This window comes from Dendropsophus ebraccatus, chromosome 3, assembly GCF_027789765.1.
Source record: "Dendropsophus ebraccatus isolate aDenEbr1 chromosome 3, aDenEbr1.pat, whole genome shotgun sequence".
Taxonomy (NCBI): domain Eukaryota; kingdom Metazoa; phylum Chordata; class Amphibia; order Anura; family Hylidae; genus Dendropsophus; species Dendropsophus ebraccatus.
The window spans coordinates 53,893,360-53,916,806 of NC_091456.1; the positions used below are offsets into that span (position 1 = coordinate 53,893,360).

Consider the following 23,447-nt stretch of genomic DNA (forward strand, 5'->3'; position numbering starts at 1 on the left):
TCCATTCCTGGCTTTGGCTTCAAATCTTTGGCAGATAATCTTTCTGTGTAAATGGGCCCTCAGCCAGAACTTTCTATATAATAAAGTTGCTTGGACTGTTCCACACAGGCAGTAATCTACCATCTTATGGATGGTTATACAGCTCCTCTGAACAGTTATAATTAGAGATAAAGCACTTTACTATTGCTCTAAATTTGTTTATCTCTGAAATCCGGTCATCTGCCTGCTTCCATTTAACAGACTGCCGCTCCGGGTGTTGGATCTAGTCCTAGGAAACTGGGAGAAGTTTCCCATGACTGGATCCAGCTTTTCTCAGCACCCGGGGAGGAGCAGCGTGGAACCGCATTCAGTTAGATGGAAGGAGGCTGAGTGGATTTCAGAGACAACAAAGCACTGTGATAAAAGACTATATGTCGTTCTTAATAGTGAGTGTGCATTAGATGGGGTGGAAATTGCTGGAGTACTCTAAAGGGGTTATCCAGGATTCGAAAAAGCACCACACCTGTCCTTTTGTGTTTGGTATTACAATTCAGCTGAATTCACCTCAATGAAACTGTGCTGCAAAATCACTCCCAAGCAGAGGACAAGAGTGGTGCTGTTTTGGAAGAAAGGGTCCATGTTTTTGTAAGCCTAGATATTGCCTTAAAATTGGCACTACCATAAAAAAAAAAAAAAATTGTGATTGGTCAGAATCTTAGGCTAGGTTCACACTGCGTTTTCAGCATCCGTTTAACGCATCCGTTTTTTTGCAAAAAACGCATGAAAAACGGATTGCAAAAAACGGATTAATTTGTGTGCATCCGTTTTTCCATTGACTTCCATTGTAAAAAAAAACGGATCCGTTTTTTTTGACGGACCAAAACGGACAAAAAAACGTTGCTGACCCTATTTTTCTGGACGTTAAAAAAAAACGGATCCGTTAAACGGATGCTGAAAACGCAGTGTGAACCTAGCCTTACTGTTGAGACCCCTACCACAAGCGTCCAGTAGCTATTTTCATTCCTTGGCTCAAATTTCTCATTCCTCCATTATCCAAGTCTTGAGTAGGGATGGTCCGAACCTGCCGAGGTTCGGGTTCATACGAACCCGAACTCTTGGCAATGATTCCCGCTGTCTGTCCGCTCCGTGGAGAGGTGGATACAGCGGGAGGACCGCCTGGAAAACTGGGATATAGCCATAGGCTGTATCCCAGTTTTGAAGGCGGTCGTCCAGCTGCATCCACCCGCTGGACGGAGCGGCCAGACAGCGGGAATCTGATGCTGAGCGTTCGGGTTCATACGAACTTGAACTTCGGCAGGTTCAGACCATCCTTTAGGGCCCTATTCCACCGGACGATTATCGTTTGCATAATCGTTAGCGATTAACGAGCTCAAACGACCGCTATTGCGAAAGACCTGAAAACGTTCAGTCATTTCCATGGAACGATAATCGTTACTTATGATCGTAATTGCGATCGTTTCTCTTCGCTATTTATTCGCTATTGCGTTCGTATCTATTGCGAACGACCGAACGATGTCTTATTCAATGCGAACGAGCAACGATAAAAATAGGTCCAGGTCTTATAAAGCGATTAACGATTTCTCGTTCGGTCGTTAATCGTTAACTGCATTTCAACCGAATGATTATCGTTCAGATTTGAACGATTTTACGATAATCTGAACGATTAATCATCCGGCGGAATAGGGCCCTTAGTCTTGAATCACTAGATGGAGATAGCTAACAGCAGGGAAGTAAAGCTTGTTGCTCCCCACTCCTTGCAATGAGACGTGTGCTTTAATTTCAGTAGGAACTGTGTAATGTTTCACTCTCCCCCTTGTTTTGCAGGGGAGATGTAAACTGGGGATTATACCAAGACCTATTTAACTGATCAACAGTTTTCTAATCACAAAAAGAAAAAAAAATGTCTTACCTGTAGTTTTGCTTTTCTTGAGTTTGAAGGCAGCACAGCCAGGGATATTCTGTTCCCCAGAATCCACGTAACAATAGCATATAAAGAAATTAGCACATTTAATTGGTGGCCTATAAGAACCCGCTCCCACATGTGTTGTAATTAGAGGTGAATGTTAAAAAAATAGATCTTTGGGTGGGATATGTGTGCTGCCTTTGGACTTTGGACAAAATTACAGGTTAGGCTGTGTTCACACACAGTAATTTTGATCGGTATTTTGCAACCAAAACCAGAAGTGCATTTAAGGCAAAATTTATTAAGTATTTTATTGCCCGCCAAAAGTTATACAAATCACCAATATACACTTATTATGGGAATACTACTGCATCAAGGCTTCACTTCCTGGATAAAACGGTGATGTCAAGACCCGACTCCCAGAGCTGTGCGGGCTATGGCTGCTGGAGAGGATGATGGCAGGGGGACGCTGAGCATCCCTCTGCCATCATCCTCTCCAGCAGCCATAGCCCGCACAGCTCTGGGAGTCGGGTCGTGACATCACCGTTTTATCCAGCAAGTGAAGCCTTGATGCAGTAGTAAGTGCAGGCAAAAAAGCATTTCACGTAATGTGTATTCACGTGATTTGTATGACTTTTGGGGGGCAATACAATACTTTAATAAAAAAAATTCCGGACTTCTCTTTTCAGTTGAGTGGATGCCATTTAATGACAAATAACGGCAACTATTTCAAAACAGCCATTGTAATGGACATCCTCTCAACTTAGAGTATGAACATAACCTGTGTTTTCAGTCCGCTCGTGATTTTGGTTGAAAAATACTGACCAAAATTATTGTGTGTGAACATAGCCTAAGACAAATTTTCTCTTTCCTCTACGTCCTAATGCAGCACAGCTGGGATTTTTATAGATAAAAGCAAGGGGAGGATAAATATTAAAGGACCCTAACGAATAATAAACACCAATCTTGAGCACAAAGCACTTTCCTGCATGGACACAATTAGAGCGTCCTCTTGACTTAATTGGAATATAATTTATACTGGTATAATCTGCCAAGAATAGGATTAAAAAAAGTGGTTCTGCACTGAGTACAGTGAAGGTCAGCGTCCTAGATTATCCTGAACTGGCAATGGGTGTGCAATGTTTGAAGGAAGTCTACAAATTCTTCCAGCCAACTTGTAGATAAAATTAATAATTATACCAAAATAAAATATAGTGAAGCCTTAGTGAACCTTCTTACAAGATGCCAGAAGTTCTTGCTTCATATTTCTGAACACTTTAACAAATCTGTTATGGTGCATTTACACAGAGAGATCAGGTCATAAAGGAAAGACTGACATTCCCTGTCTTTTCAAGTCCATACCTGACTTTGGCTTCCAAAATTGGTCATATAAATCTGCCTGTGTAAATGCACCATAAGTCAGTGGCAGAATAGTGAACAACATCCATGGTACAATGACTGTAAGACATGTATTTGAGCACTGTAACCCTACTGGAAGCTTTTGTGCAGCAAATGAAGAGTGACTAGGCCAATTACATTCCTTCAGAGACTCCCACTGGCACCATATGTATCTGTTATTTAAAGCACCCTGAACACTGAAGGACCTTCTTAATTTCTCCATTAGCTTCCAAGCTGGCAATAGAATCTTGTTGAATGATGATAATATCGTGTGCTATGGTAGGTTTTGTTAGGAAGAGGACTCCCAAGATTTTTTCTTACATAGGTAACACCATAACTAGTCTTATTAGTAAGTCGGCATCCTGCAGAGGTGCAGCTTCTGCCATCTCCTGTTGAATCCATGCTGATGGTCTTAGTCTTTGCTGTTAAAGGAGATCTTCTGTACATCATCTAAGATATTGCCTAGATGCAGTAGAAGACATTCTGTTGGACCATAACACACTAATAGATAACCTTTTTCCTGTGATATTTTGAATTGGCCAGATGCTTCACGGCCTCCAGAAGTTAGATTACTGGCTCTGGCCTAAGCCTAACATGACACAGATCAAATTCCATGGAAACCGTAAGGACAATCCACTGCATTATAGTCAGTCTGCACATGTGCCAGTGCCTCAGTCCTGAGCACAGACACCAGGGTACATCATTACTTGGTTACAGTAATGCATGTCTTCCCTTTGTGGAGATCCTCTCATTCATTTTTATAACAAAGGATCCTGATACCAGGATGTGAGCATTTCCTGCTGGAGATCTCTGAAGCACCTGCCGGTATCCGTGGCTGAAGTGAGATAGCGAAGGTCTTTAGGCAGGGGCGTAGCTAAAGGCTGATGGGCCCTGGTGCAAAATGTTAGCTTGGGGCCTCCCATCTCACCCGATCAGGCAAGTCATATCTAACGTTATATCCAATGATTCTAATGTGCCACCATGTTCTAATGCCCTGTCACTGCCTCCACCTCATGTACTGCACTACTGCCCCCTATAATGAATGGACTGTACTGTGTCATTGTCTAACCATTGTATTCCAATCTTTGACTCTCCAGCTGAAAAACTACAACTCTCATCATCAACTGCCAGTTGGAAACGATGGGGGTTGTAGTGCTGCAACCTGAAGAGCCAAATGCTGCAAAACTCCCATAATAAACTGTCAGCAGGGCACAATGAAGTTTGAACTTCTGCAACCTGGAGAAGTCACCTGATATCACTTGCAGTCCTATGTAACACCACAGATAACAGTGATATCTCTGAGTACAGATAATGTAGTAGATGTCACCTGCAGTCCTATGTAACACCACAGATAACACAGTGATATCTCTGAGTACAGATAATGTAGTAGTCACCTGCAGTCCTATGTAACACCACAGATAACAGTGATATCTCTGAGTACAGATAATGTAGTAGTCACCTGCAGTCCTATGTAACAGCACAGATAACACAGTGATATCTCTGAGTACAGATAATGTAGTGGTCACCTGCAGTCCTATGTAACGCCACAGACAACACAAAGATATCTCTGAGTACAGATAATGTAGATATAGACCCCCTGTGTAGCCCCCCCATAGTATAGACCCCCTGTGTAGCCCCCCCACACAGTATAGACCCCCTGTGTAACCCCCCACAGTATAGACCCCTTGTGCAGCCCCCCACATCGCAACATTTATGTAAAAAATGAAAAAATAAATAAACTCACCTCACCTGGATCCTTGATCTCCCTGCCAGCTTCTCTTCAGTTCAGTGAGCTTCCGGGTTGCCGGCCCTGGCCGGAAGCTCACTGATGCAGGATCGCGGCGCCCGGATTTCTCCTCTATACTGCACGGCGGCTGACATGTGACGCGATGACGTCACATGTCAGCTGCCGAGGAGGAGGAGAAGTCCCGGCGCCGCGGTCCTGCATCAGTGAGCTTCCGGCCAGGGCCGGCAACCCGGAAGCTCACTGAACTTAAAGAGGTCCGGCGGCCGTGGCCATTTAACTGCACGGGGGGACCGGGCCGGGGGGCATATGCCCCCCGGCCCAGCCCGCCCCTGCCGCGGCCCCCCCGGATTGGGGGAGCACAGGAGGAAGTGGCAAGGGGGGCCATGCGGGCCCCCCTAGCGTAGGGGCCCGGTCGCCATGGCGACCCCTATAGCTACGCCACTGTCTTTAGGGCCTGTTCAAACTAAACAGGCGGAGATTCTGAGTGGAAGCCCCGCCCGAGTGGAATCCCGCCTGCTATCTGTTTCAATGGGATGCCTTTTGCGGTCATTTAATCCTCTACATCGCTTTTTGTAATAGGACCCTTATAGTTATGAGTAGTGGGAGGCAGATAAAGTTGCCTAAAGTTTGACTAGAGTGTCCTGTACACAAAAATAGGAAATCTATTATAGGATTGAAGACAAAAGAGCAGACTGCTTGCAGGAAAAGCATGACAGACTATAGACAGTAATATGACCTTATGGTATGTTCAACTTCCTGATTGTCCTCCGGCAGCACACCATGGGAATGCAAAGCAATGATGAAGAGGTGGGATTAGACAGATCTTGCCCCCTGGATCACTCCCTTGCCAAAGGCTGATCCCTTAGAGGCAAATGTGTGGAGTCTGTAGTGCTTGTTAAATGTAGTTGCTGAAGACCAGGTGGCAGCTTTACATATATCTTCTAATGTTGTCTCATTCTGCCCATGATGCTACTGTTGATCTTGTTGAGTGTGCTCTTATAGATGGGGGGCATTCAAGACCTGATGAATACCAAAATCTGATTAAGTGTTTAATCCATCTAGACAGGGTAGGTTTACTTGCTTTAAGCACCCTGATAACCTCAATGCAAGTGGAAACCAGGCTCGTCTGGGCCAGTGGGGCAAAATAAGGATAGCATCCACCCTCTCTTGCTGGATCTTCTTGATGACGGAACTAGAGATGACTTCTTGTGGTTGATAAGGAATCCGTGAGCGGTCAGACATTAAGGTAATTTCTAGGTGCTGGGCCAGTTGTCCAAATAGGTTGTAACAAAGATTCCTTTCAGCCTTAGAGCCGCTGCTAGGACCACCACCACTTTGGTGAATACCCGCGGAGCTGAACTGATGCCGAATGGCAGGCAGTTAAATTTAAGATGCCTCATTCCTTGTCGGGTGTGGACTGCTATCCACAAAAAGTTCCTGTGTGTTTGGAGGATCGGGATATGTAGATAGGCATCTCGTAGGTCTATCTTTGCCAAAACATCTCCCTGCTGGATAGACATTGTGGCGGAAAGAATGGATTCCATTTTGAAGTGTTTCTTCACCAGGTAATTCAGATAAGTCAAGTCTATTACCAGACGCCAGTAGACTGAGTAAACCCCACTGCCTCTCTGGCGTGGTGGAACTTCTTCCAGAGCCTGTTAGAGAATGAACTGATCTAGTAAGTCCAGGGCCTTGAGGAAGCGCGCTGCGCATGCGCGTGAAATGGCTGTAGCCCAGTCACATGTCAGCCTCTTTACCGAGCCGCTACAATAAAGGCTTTTTAACTGCTACATGGGTGAGTGCCACAATTCTTCTATGGATATTATTAGTAAAATATTTTTAATTCTCTATTGTGCCCCTGCTGTACCTAAATAAACTTTTTACGTTTTTCTTAAAAAAAAACAAATAAAGGCTATGTTAACACATCGTTAAAATGACATCCGTTTCATTTAACAGCAAATAATGTCCATTATTCGTATGACAACATGTTTTAAAATAACATCCATACAATACAAATGGCCGTCATTTTGATGGTGTAAACATAGCTATAGACTGTAACAATAGGAGTCAACCGAACTGGCTCTTGATATGCAAGTTTGTGTAGTTCACCACTGCAGATTGCATTGTTGCATAAGAAAAAAAAATGCTATAAAAATTGGGAGTTTAGGTTTTAGGGAGGATTATGGGCATGTACTAGGATGTAAAAATTTGGAAGGTAGGGTTTGAAGGGGTGGTCCAGCCGTCTGCCTTTTTTAATATATTGCTGCTGGTACATATAAAACAATAAGCATGTTTGTGCTCCTTCTGTGTCCTCCCTCTGTGGACCCTGCTTAGACTCCTGAGACAAACTCATCTCTGGAGTGACAGCCTGCTCAGCCAATCACTGACCGTGGGGCTGTCCGATCTCAGTCAGTGATTGGCTGAACGGCGGCACACGGCCTTATTGCACCAGTACAGAGGTTTAGGTAAAGTATAAGATACAGACTGCAAAGGCACTCTGTATCTACATGAATAGACTAAGGGAGAAGTTCGGGGACAGTTCTAAAAACACAGCGGTCTTGCACTGTATAGTGCAAGATCATTGTGTATTGATGGAGTGGCGGGCAAAAGCTCAAGGGTGTCTTTCCCCGCTCTGCATTGCCGGAAGTTTTCCATCTCGCTCCGATTCTTTTTGAAAAGAGCGGGCACAAGGCAAGAAAAAAAAATTAAATAAAAATGCAGGAGCAAAATTAATTATATTTAGAAATATTAATAAAAAAATATGTTTAAATAAAGCCATGATTGGTTCTCTTCACAACCACAATTCATATCTTGCGCGACTGCCTTTCTCATGCGTGTTTACACAGTGTCAAATCCACTCTCTAAATACAACTCACAGCAATCAAGTGTCTTAATTACATCATGTCATTGTACGTGATGCAATGAAGACACTTGATTACTGTGACTTGTATTTAAAGAGTGGATTTGACACTGTGTAGAAGCCCTTTAGAAAGGCTGAGTTACAGCCGAAACGTTGCACAAGAGGTTGTGAATTAAAAGTCTCCTGCATCATTTATTTGGCTGAACGGGCTGTCACCTAAAAATCTTATCAATAACATGTTATGGAAGTGTATTCTCTCTTCATCAGATAGCTCCATCCACTCAGTCATTGAGCCGTGTAACAGTAAGTAAGCAAGTGTGATTTAGCAGATCGGTACTCTTAATTAGGGATTAGCGAACCGAACCGTAACAAACCAGATTCGTTACAAACTTTGCAAAAAGTTCGGTTCGTCACCGAACTGAACTTTGAGAAAGTTTGTAACGAATCTGGTTAAAATAACAATAACAAATAAAATCACAGAATAGACCAGGATACAAGGGATTATTACTCTTATAATCCCTTGTATCCTGGTTTTCTGTGAATATCAAGATGTGTGACGTCACCACTGTTAGGGTGAGACCTTTAATTAGTCTCCTCAGATATACCTGGGTGCTGCCTAATCAAAAATGTAATGTGACGGCTGTCTGTGAGTATCAACCAAGACACATGAAAGCAACTTCAGTGTTCAAGCTGATCTACTTTATTAAGGGTACAAACACACACACCATATACGCAGCGTATTTACTGCTGCGATACGCAGCAAATACGCAGCAGATTAGATCTAAATAACTGAACACAGCATCAAATCTGCTGCAGATCTGCTGCATATACGGTGTGTGTGTTTGTACCCTAAGGGTACGTTTACACCTACAGGATCCGCAGCAGATTTGATGGTACAGATTTGATGCTGTGTTCAGTTATTTAAATGAAATCTGCTGCGGATCTGCTGCAGAAAATAAGCTGTAAGAGTGAACGTACCATAAAGCTTCAAAAAATAAAATAGGAGAACCCTGTTTAGCCGCAACAAAAAATGCGTGTTTTTTTACGGATGTCATGGATGTGATGTTCCTAAAAAAATACGGATCCCATAGACTTCTATTGGTAATCCTTACCACAATCCGCACTAGTACAAGAACGGATTAAGGATGAAAATCAAAACGGACTGTGTGAATAGCTTACTGAATTTACTGATCGCCAATTACGGACAACTTTACGGGTCGTGTCAGTTGTGGATCCGTAATCACGGTTCAACTTAAAGCACATTGATTTATATTGGGCTAGTCACACAGTCTGTTTTAATTTTGATCCGTAATCTGTTTTGTTAAAAAAAAAGGACATGTCCTAGTGCGGATTGTGATTGCGGTACAGATTACCAATAGAGGTCTATGGCATCTGTGACATACGTAAAAAAAACATCAAATCTAAGCAAACTAGCACTGTTTACGGATACGGATGATTTTCCACGGGTCATGGAGAAAAAAAATAGCGAGAGGTTTTGCGGCCCAGAAAAATCACAGAACGTGTGAAAGAGGCCGCATATTTTTTGATCACATTAATGAATGGGTACGTTCGATTGAGCGTTTCTATGCGATTTTTAGCAGAAAAAAAAAAAAAAACATGATCTAAACGGATCATAAAATCGTGACGTGAACCTCAGTTTTTCCATTAAACAGATCTGTTCAACAGACAGAAAAAACATAGTGTGAACCCAGCCTACAATGTCTCCGCTTTGATCCGCGTACATTTTGATCCAAAATTGTAGTCCGCCAACCTCTGGAGCTGCTTGGAATCAAATGCAGAGAGTTCCTGACCCAAGAACATTGCAGAACCTGCTCCACACTACCCAGGACACAACAATGCCTGCTGCCCTGTAGGACAGAGGTGCCAGGGGGGTCTATACCTTGTCCGCCACACTCTCTATTGTCAGCCACACTTCCCTTTACCAGGGTGGCATATTAGTAACAGAAAACACATGTGTGTGACATCCAGCCCCCCCTTCCCTCGATCGCAACGTAACGCCGCACGTTCCACACTTGGCCAGTAGGGGCGCTGTAAGAGGCGATTTCTCCTACTACTTTTGACAGCTTGAGGCTACCGTAGACAGGCGGCGGAGCGGGCGGTTCGTAACGTTCTTTTTCGTTACCAAGACGACGAGTGAAAACACAAAAGCCGATCACGTCACGGGCGGAGGAAAACAGCGCTGAACAGTGGCCGGCACATGTATGGCGGCGGGGGCGGTAAGTATATGATAAGTTAGTAGTAGCAGGTCTGTCAGTACTGTAGTGAGCCGCCGGTCTGTGTAGCTGTGTGTCCCCACTGACACGCCGTACTTATGAGAGGAATGGAGCCCAGCCTGTGGCGGTTATGGTGGCCGCACTACCTCCCCTGCACATTGTCCCATGGCCCTCATACAAAGCCTTCTGTATGTGAGCGGACAGTGGCTGAGGGAGAGGGAGACATGGCGGCAGATGACACGGGGGACGGGGCGGCTGTCAGTCACTAATAGCCGGCAGGTGCCACACAATCCCAATGGGAGTAAAGGGGATGGTGTGCTGACTGCAGTGTGAGGTGAAGCCTGGCCCCTGTGCACTATGGGAGATGGGACCCCTAAAACCAGCGCCCCCTGCTGGAGAGGTCAGAATGTGTGTACAGGTGATGCTGCAATGTAAGGTATATAGTGCACATAGGTCATATGTCAGCTGCTGTGAGAACCCCTGGCACATTCAGATAGAGAACATAAAAGTTACCTAAAGTTCTGCCTAAAACTACCTAAGTACTATAGCATTGCTATCACAAGTGCCCTGGAGGCGGAGCTTTCATGCTAACTGCCCTGAGCCCTGTGTGCTACCGTTCCTAGCCCCTCCCCTCTGCTCTGAGTGACAGCTCTAGCGTCCAATCAGGAGACTACTAGAGCTGTCACTCAGAGCATAGGGGAGGGACTAGAAAGTGTTTAGCATACAGAGACCCCTGGGCACTTGAGCATTAAAGGGAATCTACCATCAGGCCCGGGCTAAGGCACTAGAGGCAGGCTGACCCACACCCAGTGGGAGTAACCCCCATCCCTCTATGATGTGGCTCCATTAGAATCAATAGAGCCATATCATAGAGGGGCAAATGGTACATTCCCTTTAAAGTAAATGTACCATCAGGCCCACACTGAAGCACTGGAGGTGGGCCGGTCCACGCCCAGTGGGAGGAAAACCTCAACCCTCTATGACAGTGCTTCTCAATTCCAGTCCTCAGGCCTCACCAACAGGTCATGTTTTGAGGATATCCCATACAAAGATTACCAGTGATAATACCTGATGCACTGAGTATAATTATATCACCTGTGACATACTAAGGCAGGCATGTCCAAACTTTTTTTGAAGAGTGCCAAATTTGATGAAGTGAACATGTGCGAGGGCCGACCATTTTACATGCTACATGCTATATGCTTTATAACACAGGCAGATAATAGCAAGCTGGATACCTGGGGGGCCGTAAAAGTTCGGAACGCGGGCCGCAAATGGCCCCCCGGACGGACTTTGGACATGCCTGTACTAAGGAAATCCTCAAAACATGACCTGTTGGTGAGGACTGAGGACTAGAATTGAGAAGCACTGCTCTATGATACGGCTTCATTAATTCTAATGGAGCCGCGTCATAGAGGGGCAGGGGTTTCCTCCCACTGGGCGTGGATCGGCCCACCTCCAGTGCTTCTGATGGTACATTCACTTTAAGCATCTGTCTCCAGGGAACAGGGCCCAAAACCTTATATTTGTCTTGTTTTATGCAGTGATGGCTGGAACCATATCTATGCTTTACCTCCTCCGTATGGATTTGTCAGACGTTTGAAGGGCTCAGTACTGACAGATTTCCAGTAAAAGTGTCAACAGCCTTTCATTGCTATAAAGTAAGGTATAATGCAGCGCTCTGTAATGGCACAATTGCTATAGTAAATTTGCCTGTTTTCTCTATTGCTGCCCCCAATGAATAAGTTTCACAGAAAGGTTTTGTAAAAATAATTATTGGCACCATCTTCTGCCAAGTGATTGGTGACAGTTATTGGACAAGGACGACATGCAAAACTGTCTGACCATGCTGTGTCCAACCACTGGGGTCCCCCAAACATGGGGACCAACTGCATCAGCAGATTTAGAAAATGAAGCAAGAGGCGGCATGCATGTGTGAACTGCTACTGATAGGATAACCTTGCCAGTTCTGCTTTCCTGTGGACACCCTGTGGTTGTCCCTGCTTTGTCAGAGAGGTCGGATCACACCCTCTAATGGTCATTTTTACACGAGTCGATCATCCGCAGGAAGCGTGACTAGAAACACTCCTGCAACCTATTATTGGCTGATCACATCTTCCTCTGTATACAGAGGGGAGAAAGATAAAGGGAAACTGACAGCAGGGATATGTGTAGATCTGTGCCGTCAGTTTCCAGATCACAAGCAGCAGTCTCTACTTACATCCACGCTGCTTGTCATCTGGCATCTCGTTCTCTGCTCCTCCGACCGCCGCTACAACTTCAGGCCCCATCTCCTCAGGAATGACTGACAGGCAGAGGAGGCCGGACCTGAAGATACAGCTGGCATGAGAACTGGAGAGCCAGACATCGGATCACTAGCAGCGGGGCTGGTTGGTGCTCGTTTGTGGCCCCCCATGGCTGAGAAATCTGTGTTTCTAAAAAGACCCTTAATGTATAGCTCCTATATGAAGCCATCTTACTGACTAAGGGTATGTGCACACTACGGAACCCCAATGGAACACCCGTCACAGATTCCGCAGCTTGCAGCAGCTCGCGGCCTCTTGAGGTTGCGCCCATCACCGCTGCTACGAATATAGCCGCTCATTCTTCGGGTGGAGGGCAGAATCTGTCAAACCTTAGAATGGAGTCTGTGGTAGCAGTGGAGGTGCGTGCAACCGCCAGAGTCCGCGAGCTGGTGCAAGCTGCGGAATCCGCAATGGGTGTTCCGTTGGGATTCCGTAGTGTGCATATACCCTTAGTAGGAGCAGCAAAGCGGATGGGATAGGTAGAAATCTTGACCACTTTCTGCATAATAAATATCCACAGAAAATCCATACATCTACCAAAATAGAAATAAATGTTTTTTATGTAGGTGATGTAGTCTTTATAACTAGGCAGTTGTGAGAAGTTCCAGGATTTAAAAGGACACTTGTATGTAAGGATTTCTTAGATGGTTACTTGTGAAGGTCTTAGTACGCGTCTTTCCAGCCGTTCACCCTTGATGTTGTTACTAAGTGTAAAGTCTATTACAGTTTGTTATTCTTGCTATTCCAGACAATGTCATAACTTGTAAAGAAAGGATTTGGCTCAGTGCAGTGGAAAACAGCTCTGTTATCCCCAGCACAATGGATGAAATTCCGGTGAAGGTGGCAGTAAGAATCCGTCCTCTCCTATCCAGAGAGATTCTTCATAAGCATCAAGTATGTGTGAGGCCCGTCCCGAACACTCAGCAGATCATCATTGGAAAGGACAGAGTCTTTACCTTTGACCATGTCTTTGGGAAAAGCGCCACCCAAGATGACGTCTACAGCTCCTGTATAAAACCACTGTTAGTGTCTTTAATTGAAGGTTACAACGCCACTGTCTTTGCCTATGGACAGACTGGATCGGGAAAGACGTATACAATTGGCGGAGGACATGTTGGTATGTTAAAAATACATGTTGTCTTTTCTTGTCAGCATCAGTTACTATTGGTGTTGAGGGTGCTTGATGCTTAACCGAGCCGTGGTGCTCGAATGCTCGGGTAAATGTGGCCAGCTTGCCATACACCTTCAAAAACCAATGGCCGAACAATTGTTGGTTATATCTCGTGCAGAAACGTATTTTATTTTTTTGTTCTAATTTTTGTATATTTCATTTAAACATCCCTTCAAGGGACAAAATATACAAAAATTTGAACAAAAAAAATGAAATATGTTAACCCGGCACCCTCCACTTCGATGAGTAAGGGGGCAGCTGGTTAAATGCTTGAGTCTCCCGTTGATTTCAGTGGCACTGCTCATTCATTGCTGGACTCGATTAACAAGCACTTGGGCTTGCTCAGCACTAGTTATTCTGAAAAAGAAGGTGCAGGTTGGGCTTGTAGTGATTTATGTGAATGTCACATGTTATGCAAGGTCCTGGCAGAGTCATTTATTGACCAGTTTGTGCCAATTAACCTGCATAAAAGAAGTTCAGAGATGATGTGTACTGGCTTATAAAATACCAGTCATAAGGAGGTACTCCGGAGGATGACAATTTTATTAAAATAAAGTTAAACTCTTTTGGTTACACACCATGGCAACAGTAATGGACGACATGGGCCCCTCTGCTGCCACCAATATTTGGTGTGGCGATCAAATTCGCCGATCGTTCCGTGTAAACAGTCATCGCGCGATAGTCTGGCCGCCCACAGCCCCCTGCGCTGGCTCGATCGCCACCCCCTCTCCGATCACCTCCGCTCCGATCGCCACCCCCCCCGCCGGCCCGCGGGCATACGTTACCTGCTCCTCGCAGCAGGTCTTCCGACATCCCCGGCTCCGCTCTTCAGTGCACTGATTGGCTGAAGAGGGGAGCCGGGAATTTCAAACGGCTCCTCTTCAGCCAATCAGTGCTGCCTTGCATTGATTGGCTGAAGAGGAGCACTGATTGGCTGAAGAGGAGGCGGGGGGGACCGGAGCGGCAGCGGCAATCAGAGCGGCGGTGCCGGCGATCAAGCCGGCGCTGGGGGCTGCGGTGGGGCCGGGCTGCGGGCGCGATCGCAAAGCGATCGCAAAACGATTTTCCGTACGATATATCGTACCGTCTAAACGATGATCGTTATGAAAAAAAAAACGTTACTCCGACATCGTTAACCGTACGATTGGGCCAATTATCGTTTCGTGTAAACGCACCATTACACAGCACTATTGATATAGAGCAGGCTCAGTAGCTGTGCTATTGATACAGCCTTGCAGTTTCCGATCAGCTGCTCTGAACCAGCACTAACACAGCACTATTGATATAGAGCAGGGTCAGTAGCTGTGCTATTGATACAGCCTTGCAGTTTCCGATCAGCTGCTCTGAACCAGCACTAACACAGCACTATTGATATAGAGCAGGGTCAGTAGCTGTGCTATTGATACAGCCTTGCAGTTTCCAATCAACGAATGAGTAAGTGGTCGCTGCTCGGCTGATCACCCTCTTCACACCTTTAAAAAAAAGATTCTATCTTAGCTGGTTTAAACAAAGGCCCGCGCAAACAATTCTTCTGTAATTATTTTGTTCACATTTTATACACATATGGATAGTGAGGTCACATGATTATGAGTCATGGCCACAGGTTTTGCATTGAGCACACCTTTTATACAATGTGTATTGCCAAGTCTCTTTCATTCCTTGCTGGCTTTGGGATGGTTTGGCATGTGGTACCTCCTTGGGCCAGCATCTGCAGGTTATTGTGTTCCCTGTGGTGTCATTGAGGGCAGGAGTTTGTGTCGGTCCCTATTGTTTCCAGGGATACATGATAATAGAGCCATCTGTCACAGACTTGGTCCATCACTAGCTATTCTGTGCTTTTTTTTTTCTTTTTAGTTTAAAAAAAAAAAAACAGTCCCTGTTCACATCATAGTGTTTGTGTACATTTAGGGGGAGATTTAGCAAACTGGTGTAAAAGTAGAATCGTCTTAGTTTTCCAGTAACATCTATCACCCATAGGTTATAAAGGCATCTTTGTAACTTATTGGTCATGACTCCATTAACCCCTTAGCGACCCATGACGTATCTGATACGTCATGGTGCCGCTCGGGGTGTTCAGAGCGGGGTCCCGCCGGGATCCCGCTCTGAACGGCGCTGATCCCGGCTGACACGTGCAGCCGGGCAGTGCCTCTATTAGCCGGCGCGGGTCCCGTTGCCGCGCCGGCTAATTAAGCCTCTAACTGCAGCTGTCAAACCTGACAGCTGCACTTAGAGGCTTAGGTAAACACATCCCTGGTGTCTAGTGGGACGGATCTCCCCCCCCGCGATGCGATCGCGGGGGGAGATCCGTTCTTCTGCCCATGCCGGGCCTCAGCGTCGGAATGACGCTGATCCCGACTCGGCAATAGATTGCTATGGCCTGCAGGAGGCCATAGCAATCTATGACCGATCTAATCGATCTTTGCTGTGTATATACACAGCATTGATCTCTATGAGAGATCAGTGCTGTCTATATACAAGTCCCCCAGGGGGGCTTCTAGTTACAGTAAAAAAAAAAAGTAAAAAAGTGTTTTTATTAATAAAAAATCCCCTCCCCTAATAAAAGTCCAAATCACCCCCCTTTTTTCCCATTTTATAAATATAAATTAATAAATAAATAAACATATTTAGTATCGCCGCGCGCGTAATCGCCCAAACTATTAATTAATCACATTCCTGATCTCGCACGGTAAACGGTGTCAGCGCAAAAAAATTCCAAAGTGCAAAATTGCGCATTTTTGGTCGCATCAAATCCAGAAAAAATGTAATAAAAAACGATCAAAAAGTCGTATATGCGCAATCAAGGTACCGATAGAAAGAACACATCATGGCGCAAAAACTGACACCTCACACAGCCCCATAGACCAAAGGATAAAAGCGCTATAAGCCTGGGAATGGAGCGATTTTAAGGAACGTATATTTGTTAACAATGGTTTGAATTTTTTACAGGCCATCCGATACAATATAAGTTATACATGTTATATATCATAGTAATCGTAACGACTTGAGGAACATGCATAACAAGTCAGTTTTACCATAGGACGAACGGCGTAAATGCAAAACTCCCCGAAATCAAAACAAATTAGTTTTTTTTTTCAATTTGACAGCGCAAATGATTTTTTTCCGGTTTCGCAGCATATGTTATGGAAAAATAATGCCTGTCATTGCAAAGTACAATTGGTTTCGCAAAAAATAAGCGCTCATATACGTCTCTAGGTGAAAAAATGCAAGCGCTATGGACTTTTAAACTTAAAATGGAATAAGCAAAAGCGCAAAAACGAAAATAGGCTTTGACCTTAAGGGGTTAAACAGCTTTTTGTGATGTATACATTAGAGGTTATCCAGGATTATTTAAAGCACAGCTACGTTCTTTCAAAAATATCACCACCCCTGTACCCAGGTTGTATGTGGTATTACATTTCAGCTCAATTCACTTCAATGGAACTGAGATGCACTGATCAACTTACTACACAGTGGATTGGCACTCATAATGGGCATCTGACTGCATTAAAGGACCTTCACCGATATCCATTATCCCATGTAAGGGCAGCATGTTACAGGAACAAGCCCACTATAACTTTTCGTTTGTACACTTTAGGCTTGTGCTTTAGAATTGTCACGTTAGGCTTTGCTATAGAGTACATTGTAGATGTTCTGATACCGAGCCTTGAAAAATGAGAATGTATAAAATGCCTACTATTCCTGCATATGTTGTGTCACTGACCTTCGTAATGTAACAAGAGTTTTACTGTATTTATAGCTTCTGTTGCTGATGAAGAGAAGGGTATAATACCGCGTGCCATACAGGAACTTTTCCAGACCATCTCTGAACATCACAACATTGACTTCACTGTCAAAGTGTCCTACATAGAAGTGTACAAGGAAGATTTGAGAGACCTCCTGGAACTGGAAACCAATGTAAAAGATATACACATCCGGGAGGATGAAAAGGGAAACACAGGTACCAACACTGTTATGGATTCTAAATACAATATATTAATAAGGATGTCCAGAGAGCAGGAAAGATCCTATCTTTTCTGCTCTTCGGTGCTCTACTTCCTCCGTCTGCCTGTCCATTCTGATACTTCCACAGATGAAAGGGGGGCGGGAGCATGTTGTGGTCAGTGATCAAATGGCTGATGTTGCGGTGACATCGGACTGCTATTGGACATTGTGCAGGCATGGTTTCGCTCACACACAATGTCTGCAACATGCTTAGGCCCCCTCTTGTCGGCGGAAGTATAGGCACAGACAGGTGGAGGGAGGAAGTGGAGCGCTGGAGAGCAGACTAGGTAGGAACTTTCCTGCTCTCCCATATCCCTTTTAATAAATATTCATATATGGCCGCCATATAGTCATCATTTACCTTGGTTCCTGTACCTAATAGGGCTTGCAGTTTTAATACCATATACAGTATATTTTTGTGTTGGTTACAGGTACTCCAGTTCCACAATCTAGACATGGGAAGAACATGGAAATTCCATGCAGATTTTGCCTTACAATGTTATTTTGTAGTAATTATTGCAAATTTGTTCTGCAGCCTCCAAAATAAGTAGATCACTGGTATAGACCTTACCTATGAAAATCAGTAGCTAGTAGTTGTAAATCACTTACTTTGCTGAGAACAGGTGTTTCAGCTGCTGTCACCTGGTCTCCAAAGATGCAGCTCAGTGTGGCCCAGGCTGGCCATAGAGTGTGAGTAGTACAGGACCTCTAGCACTGTAGTTTTAGTAATTCAACGCTTACTGGGTCTATTTGTTCTTAAAGTATTGCACGGCACTGACTGTGGCTTGTGATTTGCTGGGTCCTCCAGACAATCACATGTGCCACAGACCAGCCCTGAATGAATGTGACATTGTATGTTCAAAATGATTTTAAGGTATAATGGTCTAGAAAGACCACTCTAAAATATCAAAAACACCTGTGACAGGTGATCCACCCCAATCCCTACACTTCTCAACCTATAAATAAGCAATAACGGTAATTGTGGACCAAAGGTTTGAATAATGCCGATCAGGACAAATCACTCAAGTCTTAATAACATTTGGATGAATTCCATTTATTTATAATCGTCCATAGATACAGCATATATCACATGAACACAGGGCTCCAAGACTTACCCATGTCCAGCACTATTTAAATAGTTGTTCCAAGATCCCGTTTTTTATTACTTACATACCCAGGAAAGACCACTGTTCGTTTAAAATACTGTATATATTGTATATACTGTTTAAAATACTGTATATATTTTGAATTGTAGATCTATGCTACTCTAGATATATAGTGAAGCATTTTTTTGTCCCGGTCTCTCCAGTTATCGTTGGTGCCAAGGAATGCCAAGTTGAGAGTGCCGATGAAGTCATGAGTCTTCTAGAAGCTGGCAGTGCAGTCCGCCACACTAGTACAACGCAAATGAATGAACGCTCCAGCCGTTCTCATGCAATTTTTACTATAAGTATATGCCAACAAAGGGACACCAACATCGGCGTTACAGAAAATGGATCCAAGAAGCCAGCCCAGATGATCTTCTCAAAATTTCACTTTGTAGACCTTGCAGGCTCAGAAAGAGTAACCAAAACTGGTAACACTGGAGAAAGGTTTAAAGAGTCCATCCAGATCAACAGCGGTTTGCTTGCTCTGGGCAATGTTATAAGTGCACTTGCTGATCCAAAGAGAAAAAATGCACATGTTCCATACAGAGATGCTAAGATCACTCGCATTCTTAAAGATTCCCTGGGTGGAAATGCCAAAACAGTCATGATTACATGCATTAGTCCTTCGACTTCTGACTTTGATGAATCTTTGAACTCTCTTAAGTATTCCAACCGAGCCAGAAATATCAAAAACAAGCCAATTGTAAACTATAACCCTGACTGGGATAGAATAGATGAAATGGAGCTGGAAATAAAGGCGCTCCGAGAAGCTTTGCAAAACCAGCAGAGCAGTAGGGTAAGTCGAACAAGCCAGGTGTCTCAAGACTGGAGCCAAGAAAAGATTAAGGTCCGGGCTCTAGAAGAGCAGCTTGCACAGTATCAGCTGGAATGCTATAACCATCGACATTGCACCGAAGAAGCTTTGGAGCTGTTGTATGAACTTAAGGAAATGTCTGGCCTATCAAAATCCCAAAAGAATAGACTTCAGACTTGGCTAGCTATGGCAGAGGAACTAAAAAGTGATGTGACTGCTGTGACTGATGCAGTATCTGGTAGCAGAGAGGAGCCACATCACATCACCATACTACAGCTCAAAAGGGAACTGAAGAAATGCCAGGTATTGTATCACAGACATGTTGATATCATCTTCACATAATGCATGTAGTCATAACTTAAATTGAAACTAACAGTAGGTTTGAGAACCTTATGCTTCCATAGTGCATGGAATGCTGAAAATAAAGGTAATTTTCTTACCTTCATCCTCGGCACCACTTTAGCTAAATCTCCAGTTTAATTGATATGTAAATCAGATGGTTTGATGCACTGAAGGACTACTGCCCTCCATGCACCAATCTGTCCCTCTTGCCCCTGCTCATGGATATTCATTAGGTGCTGTGCTAAGATGAGCACCAAAGTAATATCAAGCGCTGCCTTAATATTCATCAGGATGGGCAAGGCGGATTGGTGCACTGAGGGTGGTAGTCCTAGACTAACTTACATAGCATTTGAAGTTTTAGCAAAAAAACTGCGCTAAGAATGAAGGTAAGAAAACAACCTTTATTTTGTGTGTCCTGTTCACTGTGGGATCATGGGGTCTCCTGCCCTACCTCTTAGACAAGATAATGATGTTACAGGTATTCATATTGGAGAGAGTTGATAATGTAGGCTAATATGCTGATGACCAGATACTCTATCTTTCCAATATGTCGTTCTCCCTCCCTGGAGCCATTGAACTTATTTCAGTGACTTTCTGTGACTGGGCAAAATCTTCTCTTATGCCCTTGTGGGAAGTTGGTGATATGACTGCACTTTAAGGTCTTAGGGTGCGTTCACACCTACAGGATCTGCAGCAGATTTGATGCTGTGTTCAATTATTGAAATGAAATCTGCTGCAGAAAATCAGCTGCAGATCCTGTAGGTGTGAACACACCATAAAAGCGACTCTGTACCCACAATCTGACCCTCCCAAACCACTTGTACCTTCGGATAGCTGCTTTTAATCCAAGATCTGTCCTGGGGTCCGTTCGGCAGATGATGCAGTTATTGCCCTAAAAAAAAAACAACTTTTAAACTTGCAGCCCCGTGGCCAACGGGCGTGCCTTAGAATATTTGTGCCCTAACTTTGCACCACCCCTCCGTCCCTCCTCCCCACCCTCTTCATCATTAGGAATGCCACTGGAACATTTTCTCCTGTCTGAACATTGCACAGGAGCCCATGTGCCCTGCTGAATAGGAGACAATCTGCGGGAGGGCGGGGAGGAGCGAAAGAGAGGTTGTGCCAGCCTAATGCATACACAACCTAGGCAACGCCTGTTGGGCACAGGGCTGCCAGTTTAAAGGTTGTTTTTTTTAGGACAATAACTGTATCACCTGCCAAACGGACCCCTGGACAGATCTTGGATTAAAAGCAGCTATCAGAAGGTACAAGCGGTTTGGGGTGGGCAGATTGTGGGTACAGAGTCGCTTTAAAGTCGTGGATAGTTTTAACTATCTAAGTATTGTTATTACCACTGAGTCAAGGAAGGCCTGTGCATCTAATGTACTTCCACTGGCTACTCTACTTCAAGAGAAATTTCCATCTTGGAGATGCTTACTGAAGGCAGATGTAGCATTGTTGAGCTAAATTAACCCTAGAGCCGTCTGATCTGAGTGGGAGATATAGAAGCTGTCTAGGAATACTCACCAGCTGAAGCTCCAATCACAGAACTGAAAGCAGTGGTCCATAACCTAGACAACAAGCTGTCAACGTAATTGTGTAATTTTTATAATGAAAAGCAGTTGCAAAATTGCTTTCTTTTGCATTGGCTGACTCTTTTAAACAGTTTAGTTGATGAGAATACCCCTTTATGGTGCGTTCACACCTACAGGATCTGCAGCTGATTTTTTGCAGCAGATTTCAGTTAAATAACTGAACACAGCATCAAATCTGATGCTGTGTTCAGTTATTTAACTGAAATCTGCTGCAGAAAATCAGCTGCAGATCCTGTAGGTGTGAACGCACCATTAAGAAACATTGTTATGTAGAAAGTTAGATTCTAGTGTTTTTTAGAATTATTTTCATTTTTTTTTTTTTTATAAACTTTATTCAAGGATGCTCTTGCAGCAGATGAAGAGGTATTTGCCAGAAAGGAGGTGGAACTGAAGGAGTTAAAAGAGAATATTCTGTCCTTGCAACAAGAAAATCAACATTACCAGAAGTCTTTAGAAGAGGCTGAACACAGTAAGAATCTACAGGTACAGCATGAACACTTTCTTTTTTGCCTTATATTATTGGTTATATCTCCTGTCGCATAAAACCAAACTGGATCTTCAGAGAAAAAATACAAATCAACTGGTGACAGAAAGTTACACAGATTGATGAATTACGTCTATTATAAAAAAAAATCAGCTGCTGTATGCTCTGCAGGAAGTGGTGTATTTTGTTCCAGTCTGATAAAGTGCTCCCTGCAGCCACCTCTGTCCATGACAGGAACTGTCTCGAGCACTAACAAATCCCCATAGAAAATCGCTCCTGCTTTGGACAGTTCCTGTCATGGAGAGAGGTGGCAGAAGAGAGCTCTGTGTTAGACTGGAAATAATACAGGACTTCCTGCTGGACATTCAGCAGCTGATAAGTACTTGTAGTTGATTTTTTATTTTTTTTGTATAACTTTTGTATTTTTATTTTTTTGTATAACTTTCTGACACAAGTTGAATTGAAAACTTTTTTCTTTTCTCTGGAAAAAGTTTTTTGTTTTTCAGTAATTCATTTCAAAAAGTGAAACCACTATATTATATAGAGTTATTAGAAACAGAGTGAACTTTTTCTAGTGTTAATTTCTGTAAATGTTGATGATTATGGCTTACAACCAAGAAAAAGCCAACATTATTATCTAAATAAATTGGATTTTTAACCCAAAACAACTGCAATGGCTTCCTAAGCACTTAATGAGGTCCCTTGGTCTGGTTCTGTAGGCGACATGTGGGGGACTGCTGACTTGACAGATGTCCTGAAGGCAGTCATTGAGGTTAAGCCCCTAAAGGTCATTGCTAAAGAAGCTGGCTGTTCACGGAGTACTGAATCAAAGCAAATTAATGAAAAGTTGAGTGTAAGGTAAAAAGTGTGGTAGAAAAGGGTGCAAAAGCAACCGGGATAACCACAGCCTTGATAGGATTTTTACAAAAAGACCATTCAGAAATTTGGGGGAAATTCACAAGGAATGGACTGATACTGGAGTCAATGCTTCACAAGCCACCACACACAGACATATTCAGGACATGGGCTACAAGTGTCACATTCCATGTGTCTGGCCACTCATGACCAATAGGCAACACCAGGAGCCTCTTAATTGGGCCAGGGAGCAAAACAACTGGACTGTTGCTCACAGGTGGGGGGTTTTTTCAGATTAAAGTCAATTTAGCATTTCATTTGGAAATCAATGTCCCAGAGTCTGGACGAAGGGTGGAGAGGCACAATCCAAGCTGCTTGGTCTAGTGGGAAATCTCCACATTCAGTGATGGTTCGTGGAGCCATGTAATCTGCTGGGGTAGATCCACTGTGTTTTATCAAGAACAAAGTTAGTGCAGCTTCCCTCTGCAGACAAGCTTTTTGGAGATAAAATTTTCATTTTCCGGCAGGACTTGGCACCCATCCACACTGCCAAGTACTGGTACCTGGTTTAATAACCACTGTATCACT

At 43.9% G+C, this 23,447-nt stretch overlaps 1 protein-coding gene across 2 annotated transcripts in view; it reads left to right on the plus strand.

Annotated features, from left to right (window-relative positions):
- The first annotated feature begins 9,934 nt into the window (after positions 1-9,934).
- The window catches only part of KIF27 (kinesin family member 27), a 35,859-nt gene continuing 22,346 nt past the window's right edge, over positions 9,935-23,447 (plus strand). The window contains exons 1-5 of one of the 2 annotated variants that reach the window (XM_069961795.1): positions 9,935-10,145; positions 13,197-13,565; positions 17,377-17,577; positions 18,931-19,886; positions 21,860-22,003. In XM_069961795.1, coding sequence (XP_069817896.1) covers positions 10,127-10,145; positions 13,197-13,565; positions 17,377-17,577; positions 18,931-19,886; positions 21,860-22,003 — 1,689 coding nt within the window. In that variant the 5' untranslated portion in view covers positions 9,935-10,126. The remainder of the gene's footprint in view (positions 10,146-13,196; positions 13,566-17,376; positions 17,578-18,930; positions 19,887-21,859; positions 22,004-23,447) is intronic. The other variant, XM_069961794.1, reaches the window with a different exon arrangement.